Below are 15,727 nucleotides of genomic sequence, written 5' to 3'. Positions count from 1 at the left end.
GGGTGCCCTAGGCACGCACGCGAAGACCGCCCAGCCCCACGCTGCCCAGCCGTCTTGCACAGGCACATGCCCGCGGGCCGCCGTCATTTGCGGGCAATGTGGGCTCAGCCTGCCGCCAGGCCCCACTACACATGGCCTCCGGGGCGGTCCTCTCGCTGCAGACAGCGCCGCTGTGCTGGGGCCGCGCCTCTCTGTTACCTGCTGGCCCAGCGGGCAGCTCCCGGGGACCCCTGGAAGAAAGCTGTGGCCACGGTGCGGGCAGCTTCGGCACGGCCTCCTCGTGGTCGCCCAGCACGCGGCGCCCAGCCGGTCAGTCCTGGGCGGGAGGCACGGGAAGCGCTGGCCGGGCATCGCCAGGGGCACAGGCGCCTGCTCCTTCAAGGGGAGGAGAGAGGGTGCTCAGCGGGAGGCTGCCGGGCGAGGCCCCCCACCACGGGCCAGCGCGAGGTGCCCCTCCCGCAGACTGGACAGAGGCGAGCTCGCCTGGCAGCCCGTGCGGCTCATCCGTTCACACTTGAGCCCCCTGGACTAGGGGGTGAGCCGGCTGCAGGGCTGTGTGGGGCACTCACCCCCGGCCTCCAGGCTGCCGTCCTCGCCGCTGTCCTCGTCCTCCTCAGACTCGCCGCTGTCCTCTTCCGAGTCGCTCTCTTCCAGCCACTCCTGAGCCTCTGTCAAGCACAGGGACCCGCATCAGTGCAGGCGGGGTGGGTCGGGGAGCGGGTGCCCGGGCTTCGCCACAGCAACGGGGTGACGCGCTGGGGCTGGTGAACACCATGCCCACCTCCAGGGCCGATCCTGCTGGGGCTCGGCCCCGCCCCCCCATGGGGGACCTTCCCCCGGGGCCCGGGCGGCAGCGCAGCAGTGAGGCTTGCCTGGACACCTTGGGCACAAGGTGGGGACACTCCAGGGGACCCGCCCACGCACCAGGGTCCATTTCCACCAGGGCCGTCCACGCCTCCATCTTGTGCAGGTCCAGGCAGTACAGGTCGCTGAGGGTGACCTGGCGGTCCCCAGTCTCAAACATGCCCCCGTAGAGATAGAGCCGGCCCTGCTTCACGGCCAGCATGGCGTTGGAGCGGGGGCAGGGCTCCGTCAGGGGGCTGCCCGCTTCCTCGGGGCTGTCCTCCTCGTCGGACTGTGGTTGTCCAGCGGGGCCTGGGGCTGCAAGCACCTGCCTTATGGTGACCACGGTGCCGTCCTCTGCCACGACCTCCTTCACCACCTCCAGGGGCTCCCGGCTGCAGGCCCCCCTGCCGTCCTGCTCGCCGGCACCTCTGGGCTCTGCTCTCTGGGCCCGCCGGCGCTTCCTCTGCTCTGACTTGGGCCCCTGTGGTGAGGAGCAGAGTGGACAGGGATCAGTGGGGGCACCCTCCATGCCCCACAGCGCGGCAATAAAGGAAGCAAGTTGCAGGCTGTGGTAGGGGCTGGGGCTGAGCCATGGGTGTAGACCGAGGGAGGGGCCTGGGGCTGAGCCACAGGGTACAGACTAGAGCAGGAAGCTGGGCCCGAAGCACGGCTGTGGCAGCTCTTGACACCCCACCTGCCCGCCCCGAGTTGCCTACACGCCTGTGCTGGGTCAGTGCCTTGGGGGACAGCAGAGGGTCCTCTCGCTCACACCTGCCCCTGGCACCCATGGGACAAGCTCTAAAAGGGGCCAGGCCCTGCCACCACGATGGTTCCGCCTGGCTTTGGTGTCAGGACCTGGTTTCTGAGGCCACTGACCTGATCAGTTCAGCTGAACCCAAAGTGCCCCAGACCCCGCCGCAGGACAGCCGCTCCCCTGCCTCTGGGTGGGCACTGGCCACAGGGCAGGTCAGCCTGTCCTACTGGACAGGGAGGAGCCCCAGGGCAGTGGCCCCAGGCAGAGGGGGCCAGGGCCACACAGACACCAGTGACCCAGGGCTGGGAACCACCCACTGGGCAGAAGCCCGCAGGCCCGACCCTGCGCACCCTCAGCTGCCCCTTGAACCAGCGGCTCTTGGTGGCATCGTAGAAGTGCAGGTCATTAAGGAAGTCGCCCTCCAGGCTCTCCTCCTCCTCCTCGTCACGCACGCCGCCGAAGAGCAGTGTTTGATGGTTTGGGGCCACGGCCACCGAGAAGCCAGACCTCGGGGTGGGCTTGGCACCCGAAGGGTTGACCCGTGTCCATGTCCACCTGCCTGCCAGGAAGCGAGGAGGGTGAGCAGAGAGGGCCGAGTCGACAGGGACGGACCCAGGGACACCACCCAGGGACACAACCGTCACCACATCGTGTGCAGGGGGCTGTCACATTCCTTCAAGACCCTTTTTAGAAAGAAAGTTCTGAGCTGCCCCTGCTGAGCCAGAACAGCTGAGCTGACCGCACCCATCAGGCACAGCTGCAGGCTGCTACCCCGTCCCAGCCTCTCCCGCAACATTTTGCAGCCCAGGCTGCCCAGGGCACCTTGTGGGCTCCTGAGTGCCCGAGGCCCTTCCCACAGCCTGCCCAGACTCCCAGCAGCTGGGGCAGTGGGCTGTGGTGGGGCTGACTCCGCAGCGCTGGGGCCGCAGGGTCACACACACTCAGTCGGTCTGCATGGGGCGCCCCACCAGCCAGCCCCGCCTGCGACGCCCACCTTCGGCACCTCCCTCCGGTGTCAGCAGGAACATGTCTGCGTGCTGGGTGCCTCTGTCCACGTCCTTCTTGACTCTCTGTGAGGGGAGCAGCCACGTGAGGGCGAGCAGTGCTGGCCCGCCAGCCGTCGGGGCCCTTCCTCTCAGACCAGGCTCTGCGCCTGTCGACGGGCCTGGTGCCAGGGCTCGCGGCCACCTTGCTCACTGGAGGCGGGTGGACTGAGATGCCGCTGCCGCCGCAGGCCACAAGCACATCAGAGAGGCCAGGCCACTGAGGCTCCGGAGGCTGCCACGGCCTGACCTACGGGCTGCAAAGGACCCCATTGGCGCCTCTGCGACCCCACCGCACACCAGCCTTCCCCGCGCTCCCCATGGGCGGTTCCCACACCTTCCGAAGGACGTGGGCGAGGCCAGCGCTGCCTGTGCAGACTCACTGGCCATCGTCCTGACCCGATCCCCCACCGACCGCACCCCTGGTCTCTAGAGCCACCCATCCCCCAAACCCTACCGTCCAGACGCTTCCGTGGCCCTGGCCCGCCACACCCTGCGTCGGGCTGCTCCTAGGGCCCCGGGCTCCCATCCTGTGGGTCCTGGGAGTGCCCCACGAGGCACTGCTGGCGCAGCCCAGCCCTGCTATTTCCCGAGCCCTGGCTCCGGGGACCGAGGCTGCCCCAGGCAAGCGCGGCTCCGGGCCGAGACCGCAGGGCACAGACACGGGGCTCTCCTCTGACCTAACGTGTGCAACCCAGCTGCATGCGCTGTCCACTGTGTGGGAGAAAAGCCATTTTTCTTCCAACGTAACTGGCCATGAGCATACTCCTCCTGAGGGGTGTGACACCCCACCCCCGCCCCCAATCAATCCAATCTCCGCCTCTTCCAAGGGCCCAACAGCAGGCTGTCTTGGGGGTATTTTCTGAACGCCCCAGGCCACTCATGCGCCCGGCTGAGGTGCCGCCTTCCCCTTCACGCAGCAGTCGTCACTGCGGTCAACTGCACAGTGAGAGGAAACAGGAGATGCCAAGCCGTGTACGGGGGTTCAAGGCTCTGGAAGGGCCTTGCTGTCCCTCAGGGACACGCATTCAGCAGTCAGTGCAATGCCGTGCCCAGGCGAGGTGCCCACGCTGCATGGCCCCAGGCTGCCCTCTACCACACCCTGAGCACAGCACTAGCGGGCCGAGGGCTCTGAGGACATCCATCCTCACGATGTCAGTCGGAATAACACTAGTCTCCAAAGCCAGCCGGTCTGCGAGGACACTGAGGCGCGGTGCCGGCTGACCCACTGGACGCAGTACCCATGCGGCCTCACCTGCTTCGAGTAGCCCCCGTAGATGAGAATGCTGCCCTGGGGCGTGACAGACATCTGGCAGCCGGATCGGGGAGTGGGCCCGGTCCCCGCGGGGGCCAGCTTGCTCCACCGCAGTGTGTCCAGGCTGAAAGCGTAGACGTCGTTGTAGTAGATGTAATCCCTGGTGCGGCCGGCACGAAAGCAAAATTGAAGTGATGTTACAACGTGAACCTGACTTGAGGAGCAGATTTCTGCTACGCGTTCTCCGTGACTCGTGTGTGCGAGCCCATAGGCACACGGGGTGCATACCTGCGCACCCAGGGGGCACGGCCCGGGAGGGCGGAGCCTGTGCACGGACACCTCCAAGCAACCAGCACCACGGCCAAGCACGTCATCGCAAGCCGGCCCGGCCTCCGCAGGCTGCTGTGACCACGTGACAGGACACAACTCACGCGTGCAAGGCCCAGTCTGCCCCAGGCTCTCCTGCCCCTGCCCCAGGGACACCGGCGGGGCTTGCCGGCGGCGGCCCAGCTTCCACCAGGCAGGAGCAGCGTCTCGGCAGAGGTGGAGGACCAGCCGCAAGGCCGCGCGCAGCCCACCTGCTGAGTCTACATCCACATGGAAAGCCCGCACTCCCTGGAGCTGGCCTCACCCTGCAACATGCAGGGCAACGCAGGCCCCGCGGCTCCCCAACACCATGGCGCGGGTCTGCGGGCCTGACTGTGAGCATGACTGTGACGCCAAGACCCCGGCGGGCGGCAGAGGGAGGACTGCAGGGGAAACGTGAGGCGAGGCATGAGCGCAGCTGGTGCGCCTGCCAGGACAGAGGAAGTTCTGCAGAACTAGGGTGCTACTTCTATAGCCCCCCAGCCTTTAATTAATGTTTACCCAATTAATAAAACGCTCTCTGTTCATGGGGAGACACTATCGCTTTAACTGGACCAATGCACACACCAGTGGTCAGCCCGACCCGGGGGGATGTGCCCTCACACTGCCGAGGAGGACGGATTCCCCGAGCTGACAGCCGCTGGAAGAAGTGTGCGGCCGCGAGCCTGTGATCAGTGCGTGCTCAGTGGCGGTAGCAGGACACATCAAAGGGTGATGATGCCCCATTTAAAAGGAGGAGATGGGCCTCCCTGGTGGTGCAGGGGTTAGGTCTCGAACTATGAAGCTATCGGCAGCCTCCGCAGCACGAGTTCCATGCCCGGCCAGGGAGCTACCCACATGGCGCAGCAGACCCCTCCTGTCTCCCTGCTGCTCCCCTCAGCAGTGGATTTCAGTAGATCCGCCTGTTCTGCTCCCCACAATGTCTCTGGTGCGTCCTCTCAGCGCCACCCCCCCACCTGTGACCTGCACCCCAGCTCTTGTATGCATAAATATTTTTAAAAAAAGTAAAAAGGAGCAGGAGACAGGGCAGGATGCACCCGCTTCCCTCAGCGGGCGGCTGTGACATGTGCGCCCCACGTCCCTCTTGGCAGCACGCTTCACCTAAAAGCACGGAGACGCGACAGCCACTCTGAATTGTGCGGCTTGAGCCTCTCCCCAGGGCTGCCCTGGGGTGCTCAGAGGGTGTCTGCGCCGATAGCTTCCACAGCCAGAGACCCCATCCGGCACTGGGCTGCGGTCCCCGTCCTGCCAGCAGCGCTGCATTGCTGTGGGCTCCTGCGCAGATTCCCAGCCCCCACCCCGGCTTACTAAGTCAAAATTGGGGGTGGGGGCAGCAGCACCCAGTGTTCTTTCTTTTTCTTCAAAGATTTATTTTTATTTATACAAGTACTGGGGTACAGTCGGAGGCGCCGGAGGGTGAGAGGATTCACCAGAGACAGAGTGGGGAACAGAACAGTCAGATGGACCAAAGACACTGAGGGGAGCAGCGGGCGAGACAGGAGAGGTCTGCCCCGCCGTGTGGGAATCCCCCCGGCCGGCAGGGAATCGAACCTGCGCTGCAGAGGCTGCGGACAGCTTCACAGCGCTGCACTCAGCCCGCTGCGCCACCAGGGAGGCCCGCACCCCGTGTTCTAATGAGAACGCCATGGGATTCTGCCACGAATGCGGCTCGAGAGCCCTGCCCAGACAAAAGGGTCCGCCACTTGGGGGGGCCGGAGGGCCCCTGCGCAACGACGTGAGCCTTGAGAGCGAGACAGCACTGCCCCGCCTTGCCCTCAGCCCTGGCGTCGGCGGGCGGCCTGGCCACCTGTGATCAGAGGGCGCTCTGAGGCCACCTTCCTGCCCAGCCACCTACCGTGCACTTTCATGGAAGCCACCGAAGACGACGAGCTGTCTCTTCCAGGCCACCATGCGGTGTCCGCTCCGGCCTGAAGGGCCTCCCGTGGACCTGCAGAGGGGAGAGCGTGTTCGGCACCGCCCGCCTCACAGGCGCTTCCCGGCGGCTCCAACTGACCGCGGCCACCGCCGCGCAGACAGCCCTGCCGCTGCCACGCAGGAGCAGAGGGCATGTCCCGGCCACCCAGCCGCTGCAGCGGAAGCGGCGCCTCGGGGTAAGCGCGCGCACTTGAGCAGACGCCTGGGCTCGGAATCATTCTTACTAACGCGGACACACAGCCTGGTGAAGAGACAGGAGAGGGGCCTGAACGGAAAATTCATAAAGGGCGGGGGTGGGGGTGGGAGACATGCACGAGGCCGAGGAAAACAACACAGAAGCTCAGCCTGCCAGAGGTCAGCTGTCTCGGGAAGATGCGGAGCCCACAAGAGCCCACGGGAGCCAGGGGCCGGCAACGGCGCCCGGCGAGCCCCGGGCACGACAGACACGGCCACAGCAGCGTCTCACCGCGCGCCCACGGCCGGGCTACTTCACTCCAGAGCCCGATCAGAGAAACAAAACCACGAGGACACCTGGAGCCCAGCACAGGCCGAGGCTCCCGTGACTGTCAAGCTGGAGGCGGCGGCCAGCACCATGACCGCTGCAGGGCTGCAACGACCCCCCGCGGGCACCGCTGGTGCGGCCGGGGGCAGCTCTGGTGACGGGCGCTGTCCACAGAGGTGTCGGGGTGGCGGGCACTCATCTGAGCAAGCACCGACAGGCACCGGCGCACCTGCAAGATGGGACTGTCGCGCGCCAAGGCCCGCAGGGGCCGCCGCGAGGAGAGAGCAGGCAAGGACTCGGGGCCTGGGGTGGGCTCAGGGACCACGCGCCATCGCCTGAGCTGCCACGGGCCCACGGTGGAGGCTCCGTGTGGACGGCCTGCCCGTCCAGGCTCCAGGCCCCCATCTTCTGCAAGGTGCTCCTCGGGAGGGCGCCCTGTGCCCAGAGCAAAGAGGAAAAACGCCCTGGCGCTTCTGGCAGGGAAGGGGAAGGACCCCCACGAGGAAGCCAGGGCACCCGTTCCCAGCAAGACCTGCCCTCGCCTACAAGGGAGCCTGGCCACTTCCCTCCAGGCCCCCACTCCAGGCCCCCTTATAGGACACTGGGCGCAGCTGGCGAGGACGGGCGCGGGCACAGCGTGGCGAGCGCAGCAGGGCCTGCGGGCGGGACTCAGGATTCCAGACCGGAACCCAGCCCAACTCTGCCTGCAACGCCGGGCTGCGGGCGAGGCGTGGGCAAGCCAGGGTGGGCAGGCGCAAGGGTAACAAAGCACAAAAGCACGAAGTGAAAACGCCAGAGGCGCAGCGCTGCACCAGGAACGAAAACTGGCAGCCCGAGGGCTGGGGAGCAGAGCCCCCCGCCGGCGGCGCGGTGGCACCCCGAGGGACAGAGGACATCGCTGCAGAGCCCCTGAAAGCACAAAGGCAGAGCTGATGGAGACAGAAGGCGACGGGGTGCGAGAACCCAGGGCAAGCACAGGCATTTAACACGCATGCACCGGACACCTCATGGGAAGGAGGACACAGCAACGGAAACACAAGTGAGGGCGGATTTGTCCAGACTGATCCCAGACACCAGCCCCCCAGGAGCATGCGCTGGAACTCCAAAGAGAATAAACACCCAAAACTACACCAACAGGCCTCCCTGGCAGCGCAAGGGGTTGAGCACAGAGCTGTGAGGCTGTCTGCAGCCTCTGCAGCACGAGTTCCATCCCCGGCCAGGGCGCTGCCCACAGGGCGCAGCAGACCTCTCCTGTCTCCCCGCTGCTCCCCTCAGCAGTGGGTTTCAGTAGATCTGCCTGTTCTGCTCCCCACTCTGTCTGTGGTGAGTCCTCTCACCTCCTGCACCTCTGGCCTGCACCCCAGCTCCTGTATGCATAAATAAATAAATCTTTTTTAAAAAAAAAGAAAAACAAAACAAAAGCCAACTCAGCGCTGCCCACAAGAAACACGCGGATATAAAGGCACGTGGAGATCAAGAGGAGACGGGGCGCCGCTGGCGGGTCGAGAGCAGCGTGAGAACGGCGGGCAGGGTGGGCGGCAAGCAAGGGGTGTCCTGGGGACAGGCGAGGGAGCTCCTGGGCCAAGAGAAATCCCCAGGATGGCAACAGTTCGACCTGCCGCATGCACACCTAACAACGAGCGTGCAACTGAGCACGGGAGGAGCAGCTGCACCCACACTCGGAGCTGCACCCCCTGCCCGCTCTCCGGAGGGGCAGAGCCAACAGGCAGACCACTGAGGGCGCGCTGAGCTCAACGCCATCCAGGCACGGGCACGGAGGGTGTTTACGGACCGCGGCACCCGCAGCAGCTGGAGACACGCTTCCCTCAGGCTCACGGCCAGCATCCACCGGGACAGACCACCTTGAGGCCACAAATGCGCTGCCATGAAATAAAAAAACACAGGAATCCCAGTGGCCGCCCTCAGACCACAAGGGAATTAAACAAGAAACCAGTAACAAAGTCACCGATGCCAGGGCCAGGGCCCATCGCTGCCAGTGCCACCAAGAGTCAAGGCCCAGGGAGCCCTATCCAAGGGGCACCAGCAGTGCCCAGGCCCACGCGCCACTACACTGGCGCAGAAGCCCAGAAACCCACACTCAAGTCCACTTGCGCCCGCAGTGTGATGCGCACGGGGCGGGCTCAGGCAGCCAGGGCTGCAGGCTCCTCCCGGCCCAGCACACGCCACGCTCGCACTGTCGGGCCCCCAGCAGCACGACTGTCCTCCCTGCAGATCCTGCGCCACTGAGCGGGACGGCTGCCCGGTCCCTCTGGGGCGTCACGGCTGCGGCCTGCTGGGAGCGGCCTGCTCTGGACCCAGCAGGACGCCCCAGCACTGCGCCTGCGGAGGCACAGGCCCTCGGGAGGCTGCCAGCAGGGAAGGCCGCTGTCCTTGGAGCAGGACGGGCTTGAGGCAGAGGCGCAGCAGGCAGGGCCCTCACTGCCCGGGACAGCTCGGTGTAGCACAGCCACAGGGGTCTCTGCAGAGTACGGTCATTCACAGGGATGGCGCCCAGAGGGACACAGCCACTGCCCACGTGCTGCGGAGGTGGAGGCCCTCCCAACAGGCCCGCACCCCCATGACAACCACACGGACACCGAGTCCAGGCAGTGGGGGCCGGGACAGGAGCGTGAATCTGGCCAGAGCCACCCAGCAGGTCATTGCCAGGCCGGGCGGCAGGCCCCGCTGTTCCAAGAAGGCCCAGGAGGAGCGTGAGCACACCCTGCGCCCGTCAGCTACAGCCCCTCTCCTGCACCGGCACCTCGAGACCCGGGCCCGGCGCAGAGCACCAGGCGGGACGGTCACGCCCGGACCTTACCTGACCTGCTCCCAGGTCTTGGTGGCCAAGTGCAGCACCCACAGGTCCTTGTAGTGGTAGAACTGCTCTCCATCCGGGGATGCGAACTCCCCTCCGAAGATCCACAGCTGCCCACCGCCCTGCGGCACCACCACGGCCTGCGCGAACAGAAGGGACGGGTCAGGGCGTGGCTCCGGGGACGGCCGGGGCAGTGCGGGGCAGTCTCAGCCGCACCCCTCTACAGTCCCCGTCTGCCTTGAGGGGATCCCGTAAACCCCTCAAGAGGGCAAATCGCCCTCAGTGGGAATCTCCATGGACGCTCACACCTCCCCGGGGCACGAGGCAAAGCGGCCGCTTCTACTGGACGGGCTACCAGCAGTCACGGCGGGGCCGCACCACAGTCTCCTGCTGAGCTCACGGAGCTGCTCCTCCTGACCGTGTCCCGGCTGCTGAGCACTGCACACCTCGAACTACACGCGTGTGCCATGCACAGAACTCCACTTACGTTACTACCGAGATTTACCACGACCGGAAGGCAAGCCATGGGTGAAAGCTCAGCCTCACACAGCAAGCGGCGGGGACCGCCATCCCCACCGGTGCCCGCCCGCCGTGCCAGCCTCCCGCCCGCCAGCACCCGCCGCGCAGGCCGGGCCACACTGCCCTCGTCAGTGGCCACACCCCGAACTTCCCCAGGAGCCCCTCAGCCCCGTCCCACAGGTCTACCGCCCCGGGAGCCCGTACCCCTGCGGACACAGCTCAGGGTCTGGGCCGGCACAACAGCCCAGCATCTCTCTCGGCCCAGAGTGCCCACCCGGCAGGGATGGGTGCGGAGGCTGCCCACAGGCCCCAGGACTCACACCCCACAAGATGCATTAACCCACTTCCTAGGGCGGCCCGGGCGGCCCACAGCCTCACGGGACTGGCGGGACAGCAGCTCGCCCTGGCAAGTGTCAGGGGCCCGAGGATGAACTCCCAGCCCGGCCCGAGCCGGTGGGGTCCCTTGTGGCCTCAGGGTCAGAGGCTGTCCAGCACCACAAGGAGTACGTGTCCATGGGCGGGGACAGCAACCAGACCCAGGGCGGGGCCGCGGGCTGGAGAGCCCACTAGGGCAGAAGAGCAAGTCCTGGACACCATTCTCTAAAGGCCTGCCGAGAAGAAGCACGGCGTGAGGGGGTGGATGTCTGGCTGCCAAGACCAGAGTGAGTCCTGGGGCGCAAAAGTGTCCAAGACGGGCGCACACACGGGCACAGCCTCAAAGGGCGTCACAGCAACCCCAGCCCCGCCAGGCCCGCGCGTCCATGGAAACAGAGGTGTCCCCTCTGCACGCGCAGCAGGGAGAAGGCACGCCATGCCAGCTGGAGCCCGGAAGCCTGGCGGCTGTGCCCACTGTGGACCCGGGCAGCACGGCGAGGACGCAGGCGCGGCAGTGACATGTGCGGGACAGGGCCGTGGGACCGGAGCCAACACGGGGGCACTCCTGCCGCACACAAGGCGCGTGCCAAGAACCTGTCAGCCTAGCGCAGGGCGCTCCGCAGCCCAGTCAGGACCGAGTGGTCAGTAACCACCAGCACCTATGAATGCCCGCGCTCCTGGCCACGCCCACGCCCACGGCCAGCCCAGGCCCAGTCCAGCGGAGCGCGAGGATGCGGCCAGAGGCCACACGCCCTGCCGAGTGATTCTACCGCACCCATGAGTCTGTCAGAGGAAACCTTCAGACATAAGATCTAAGTTTCCACCTTAAAAAGCCAGGAAAGGCCAACGAAGCCAGGGTGAAGGAAAGAGGTGGAGCGGGACACCTGGGACAGGACGTCACAGTGAACCACCACCCCAGGGTGGCGCCTGGGGTGCGCGCTCCTGCACACGGGATGCAGAGCCAATGCCCGCTGCGCCTTCTCCACCTCGAGTCAACGCAACTTCAGCGTTACGGGGGGAAGGACCCGCGAATTCCTCCTCTAACGAGGTTACACCAGACGCGTTTTCCAGACTCAGATGGGGAAGGTGCCCTCCTCATCCGTGATGTCCCTGCCGGCCAGGGCAGCCAGGGGACTCACGGACAAGGAAGGGGGCACCACGGGGCTGAGCAGAGCGCGTCGTCAACCCTCGCCTGCGCCCCAGCTCGCAGCCACAGGCACCAAGCGTGAGCCCAGAGAGAAGCCCGCAGGGAGCCAGTCAGCGGGAGGGACGCCTGTCCCCCTGGGGGCGGTGGGGGGAGCTGACTCGGGGTCTCCAGTGTCACCCTGCTCACCGCTCCACGGCCAGTGGAAGCTTCCATGCAGCCACACGGCAGACAGCTGGCCCTTGACTTCTCGTGGGAGTCGTTCATTTTAGAGTCACACTAATTTCTCAAGGTCACGCTAAAATAACCCCAAACCAGGGGCAGGGAGCGGAGGCTATGCGCGTCTCTGTCCCTTCTGCCCAACCCATCGGGGCAGGTGAACACAGCCCCAGCGCCGCCGCCATCCAGCCACGAGAATCTTCTCAGGTCTCAGAACTTAACGGAGTAGAGACACGAACCACAATGTCCCTCGGGCCAAAGGGGAGTCTGACAGCCAGAGCCTCCCAGTGCTCTGTGAAGCTCGGGGCGACGGCAAGCACAGAAGCCCGGAGGCAGCCCTCCACGCAGCAGAAGGACAGGCGCCAGGCCACACCAGGCTGCGCAGGACACTGCTCCCATTGGGAGGCTTGGGGCTGACACCACCCCTGAGATCCAGGGCGTGCTCTGAAGAACAACACTGAGGAGGAGCCAGTGTGGGGCATGGTCCCAGAGCTAGCGAGGGGATCCAACACCCAGGCTGCCACGGCCACACTGCCCGCCGATGAGGTGGCCGCCGCCCGGGGCCAGAGCGCGCCCCCCACACAGCCCCGGCGGACCAGTTAGGCACAAAGGCGGGCCCTCACGAAGCCCCACAATCCAAGGGCAGGACAGCCTGGCTTGGAGGGGCTGAAGGAGCACCCAGGAGCCGGGGGGACCAGCCCGCCATCCGCCAGCTGAGAGCCAGCTCTCTGTGTCCCTCTCAGGACTTGCTTTTGTTCCTTAACACTGTCCTGCTCCTCTCAGCAAGAGCCATGTGGACACCCCCTGCTCAGCCGCCCTGGCCTGGCAGGCCCCCACGAGCAGGCACTGCTCTCCCATCCCGAGTGATGACAGGCGGTGCAAGCCTCTCCCAGGCGGAGCCCAGCCCTCTCACACACGGCAGCGCGTACCTGGTGAGCACAGCGCCTCGGGGGCGGGCTCGGGATTTCCACCTTGGTCCAGGCATCCTTCCTGATGTTGTAGATGTACAGCTCGTTATACATAAGAGTCTGCAGGAGTGAAGGAGTTTGGCATCAGACATGTGCATCCCACAGGAACAGCGTGAGATGTGGGGGACGGGGGACCACTCTTGGGAGCTGGGATTCCCAGAATCACGTCAACCCCATCGACACCAGGCATGCGGCCCTGGACCCTTGGGCAGAGGCAAGAAGATGACATGGGCGTCCACGTGCGGGGAAGGTGAGTCACACCTCACTCACGACCGTGCGCACAAGCTGAGGCTGCTCTGCAGAGGTCAGCTCAGCCAGCTCTCATTCCCCTCCCCGCTCAGAACTCTGAAGAACACGGCACTTCCAACCTCGACAGGCTGAGGGGATAGTGGCCTGCAGGATGGGTGCCGGCACCACCTCTTAGCTCCCTAAGAGCTGTGCACAGCGGGAGCCAGAGGCCCAGTGCCTGTTTGAGATCACGGCTTTAAGTTAATTTTAGCCCAAATGAGACCCGGGGAGATTTGGGGAAAAAAGAAGAAAATGTATACTTTACTTTTTGGCCATTGAAATATTCACCTCCAAAAAGGATTAATTCATCTTTGTCGGGATGAGCGGAGAGGGAGGCATTTAACCTGCGAGACAAGAGCGGCAGTTGAGCACAGACCACACTGCAGGGCTGCAGAGCCACAGGCACCCGAGCAACAGTGTGCAGGTGCTGTCCTCCTCCTGCCGTGAAATAACACCTGTGCCAACACCGGGGCAGTCCCAGCTATGAAACCCAACAAATGGTTCTTGAGTTCTTCACACCACTGACATGCTCGCTTACATGGCCTATACAACTCATGCCTGATTTTCACTTTCACCACAAAAATTCTGAAGTGTCATGAACACGCACAGCAAAGAGCCCTTGTGGCTTTGCACTTCCCACCAGTGACAGGCCGTGGCCAGGATGGGCACAGAGGAGCAGCAGGGGGCCAGCCACCATCCTGTGCCTCTGCTACAGGAACATTGACGAGCACCACGACCTCTCGGAGACAGCGAAAGCTGTGGGCGCTGATGTACAATGGGCTTCAGGATGAAAACAGCGCCAGTGGTGGAAGCAGGGCGCCCTGACTTACACCGTTTGCTGATTTAAGTGGCTGAGCCTTGAGCAAACAGGAGCTAAGAGCACCCATCCCCTCACGGTTGAAAATCTGAATATAATTTTTGACTCACCAAACACATTACTAGCCTGCTGTTGACTGGAAGCCTCTCCAGAAACACAGAGTCAACAAACCCGTGCTTCCTACTGACGTGAACTGTGTGCTATGGCCCTACGGTAGCAAAACTCATAAGCAGCAGAAGTTATGAGGAGAGGACCAGACTATGATGACCAACACCGGAAGATTATGGCATCTATTTACAAGAAAGCAAAGCCAGTGCATACACGGACCCTCACTGTCCACATCCATGTTGTCTAAGGCCAACTGGGCAGGAAACTACAATGCACCATCCTCTGCACACTCACCTGGGAGAGGGTGGGGAGCAGGGCGTTTCCACCACCTTTGTCTTCCCGGCATCCAGGGTCTGGAAGTGGGCGATGAGTGCCTCCAGGTCTTCCTAGGCAGACAGACAAAACATGGGCGTGAAACGGGAGTTCTTAAGCAGTGTCAGCTGTCCCACTCTGCCCCAGCTGGGGTCCTGTCACATTCATAACCACAAGAAGTTCCTCCTGCTTTGAAGACACAGAATGTGACACGTGGGTATGTTGCCTGGGTATCTCCTTCCCACTCTCATGGTCCCTAGATAGGGATCATCCACTTAGGCAAACCACCTAACTTCTCTGCTGCCACCAGTCTCAAGCCAGGCCCCCCTGCTTGAAACCAGCCCTATGAGATGGGAGTCTACACGTGTCTTGTTAGGGGCAGGTGTGGCTGCTCTGCTCTCTGGGGCCTCGGGGGACGCGCATCAGCTGTGTCCCGACTGTTGGTTTGGCACAGACTCAGCACGGAGAATGTGCAGAGAAGCACAGGTAACAGCAAACAGTACCCTGTGCTCACCTAGCACCAAGCACTGCTCTAAAGACTCCAGGGATTAAGGGGCACCTGTGCAGTCACTGCCCCAGTGACAAACGGAAAACCGAGGCACAGCGGTGGGAGGAAAAACTCAAGTCTTCCTCACCGTGAGACGGAGCCGCCAACGTGCACTGACCGCTGGTTATTAGGATGGAAAGCACAGGGCTCGACGTGCCGCGAACACCCCTGAGCCACCACCGCCGCCCGGGAAGGGAGCCCGCCGCGCCGGTCACCAGAAGGCGGGCGCTCCGGGCGGCGGGGCGCCTGCTCTGGGGGAGGGCAGGGAGGGGCGGCGGCCGCACGCCCCGCGGGTCCACGGAGGGACGCTGACGCTCCCTGCCCGGGGCTGCTCCGGGGATTATGGCCCCTCTTCCTGGAGACGTGGGGTGAGCTCAGAAGCGACATGGCCCCTCGCCCCCCGCCCACACCGCACCCCGGGGTGCGCCAGGGAGCCCGGGCCTCCCGCCGCCCAGCAGCGCAGCCCCGACGCGGGCGCCGGGAGAGGGGAGCGGGCGGGGGAGGAGCGGGGACGCGCGCCGCTCGCTCACCTCCTCCTTCCGCGAGCGCTTGGACGCCTTCTTCTCCATCTTGGCGGCCGTCTTCTCGGCCCCGCGGCCCTTCTTCTCCTTCCGGCCCTTCTTGCCCATCCCGGCGGCGCTCAGCGGGCCGGCCGCCGCGGCGTGGGGCGCCCGGGGAGGCGGGCTCGGCGCGCCGGAAGTGCGCTCGGGGCGGCGCCGTCGCGCGGAGCGCGTCACTTCCGGCCCGGCCTGCCCTGCTTCCGGCGCGCCGCTCGCCGGCACCCCGCGCTCCCCGCTGCGCCCGGGAGCCGGCCCGGCCTCGCGTCGGCCGGCGGTGCCCGGCGCTCGGCAGAGCGCCGCGCCGCGGGGTGACCGGCGGGCCCTGGGCGCCGGCCCCGCGTCTCCGGGGGCGCT

General features: G+C 65.1%; 1 protein-coding gene across 1 annotated transcript; it reads right to left on the bottom strand.

Moving 5' to 3' along the window:
• Window positions 1–15,442, bottom strand: KLHDC4 (kelch domain containing 4; the record flags this gene model as incomplete). The annotated part of the gene is made up of 12 exons (XM_084256636.1): window positions 1–375; window positions 570–668; window positions 925–1,327; window positions 1,951–2,159; window positions 2,595–2,670; window positions 3,899–4,058; window positions 6,120–6,212; window positions 9,520–9,656; window positions 12,703–12,801; window positions 13,295–13,373; window positions 14,249–14,340; window positions 15,344–15,442. 12 exons carry the CDS (start codon window positions 15,440–15,442, stop codon window positions 311–313), a joined length of 1,611 nt encoding a protein of 536 aa, XP_084112762.1. The 3' UTR covers window positions 1–310.
• Between the last annotated feature and the right edge of the window lie 285 nt (window positions 15,443–15,727).

Source organism: Talpa europaea, assembly GCF_964194135.1.
Source record: "Talpa europaea genome assembly, chromosome: 16".
Taxonomy (NCBI): Eukaryota; Metazoa; Chordata; class Mammalia; order Eulipotyphla; family Talpidae; genus Talpa; species Talpa europaea.
Note: the sequence above shows the minus strand (reverse complement) of the source record. Positions and strands in the feature narration are given on the sequence as shown.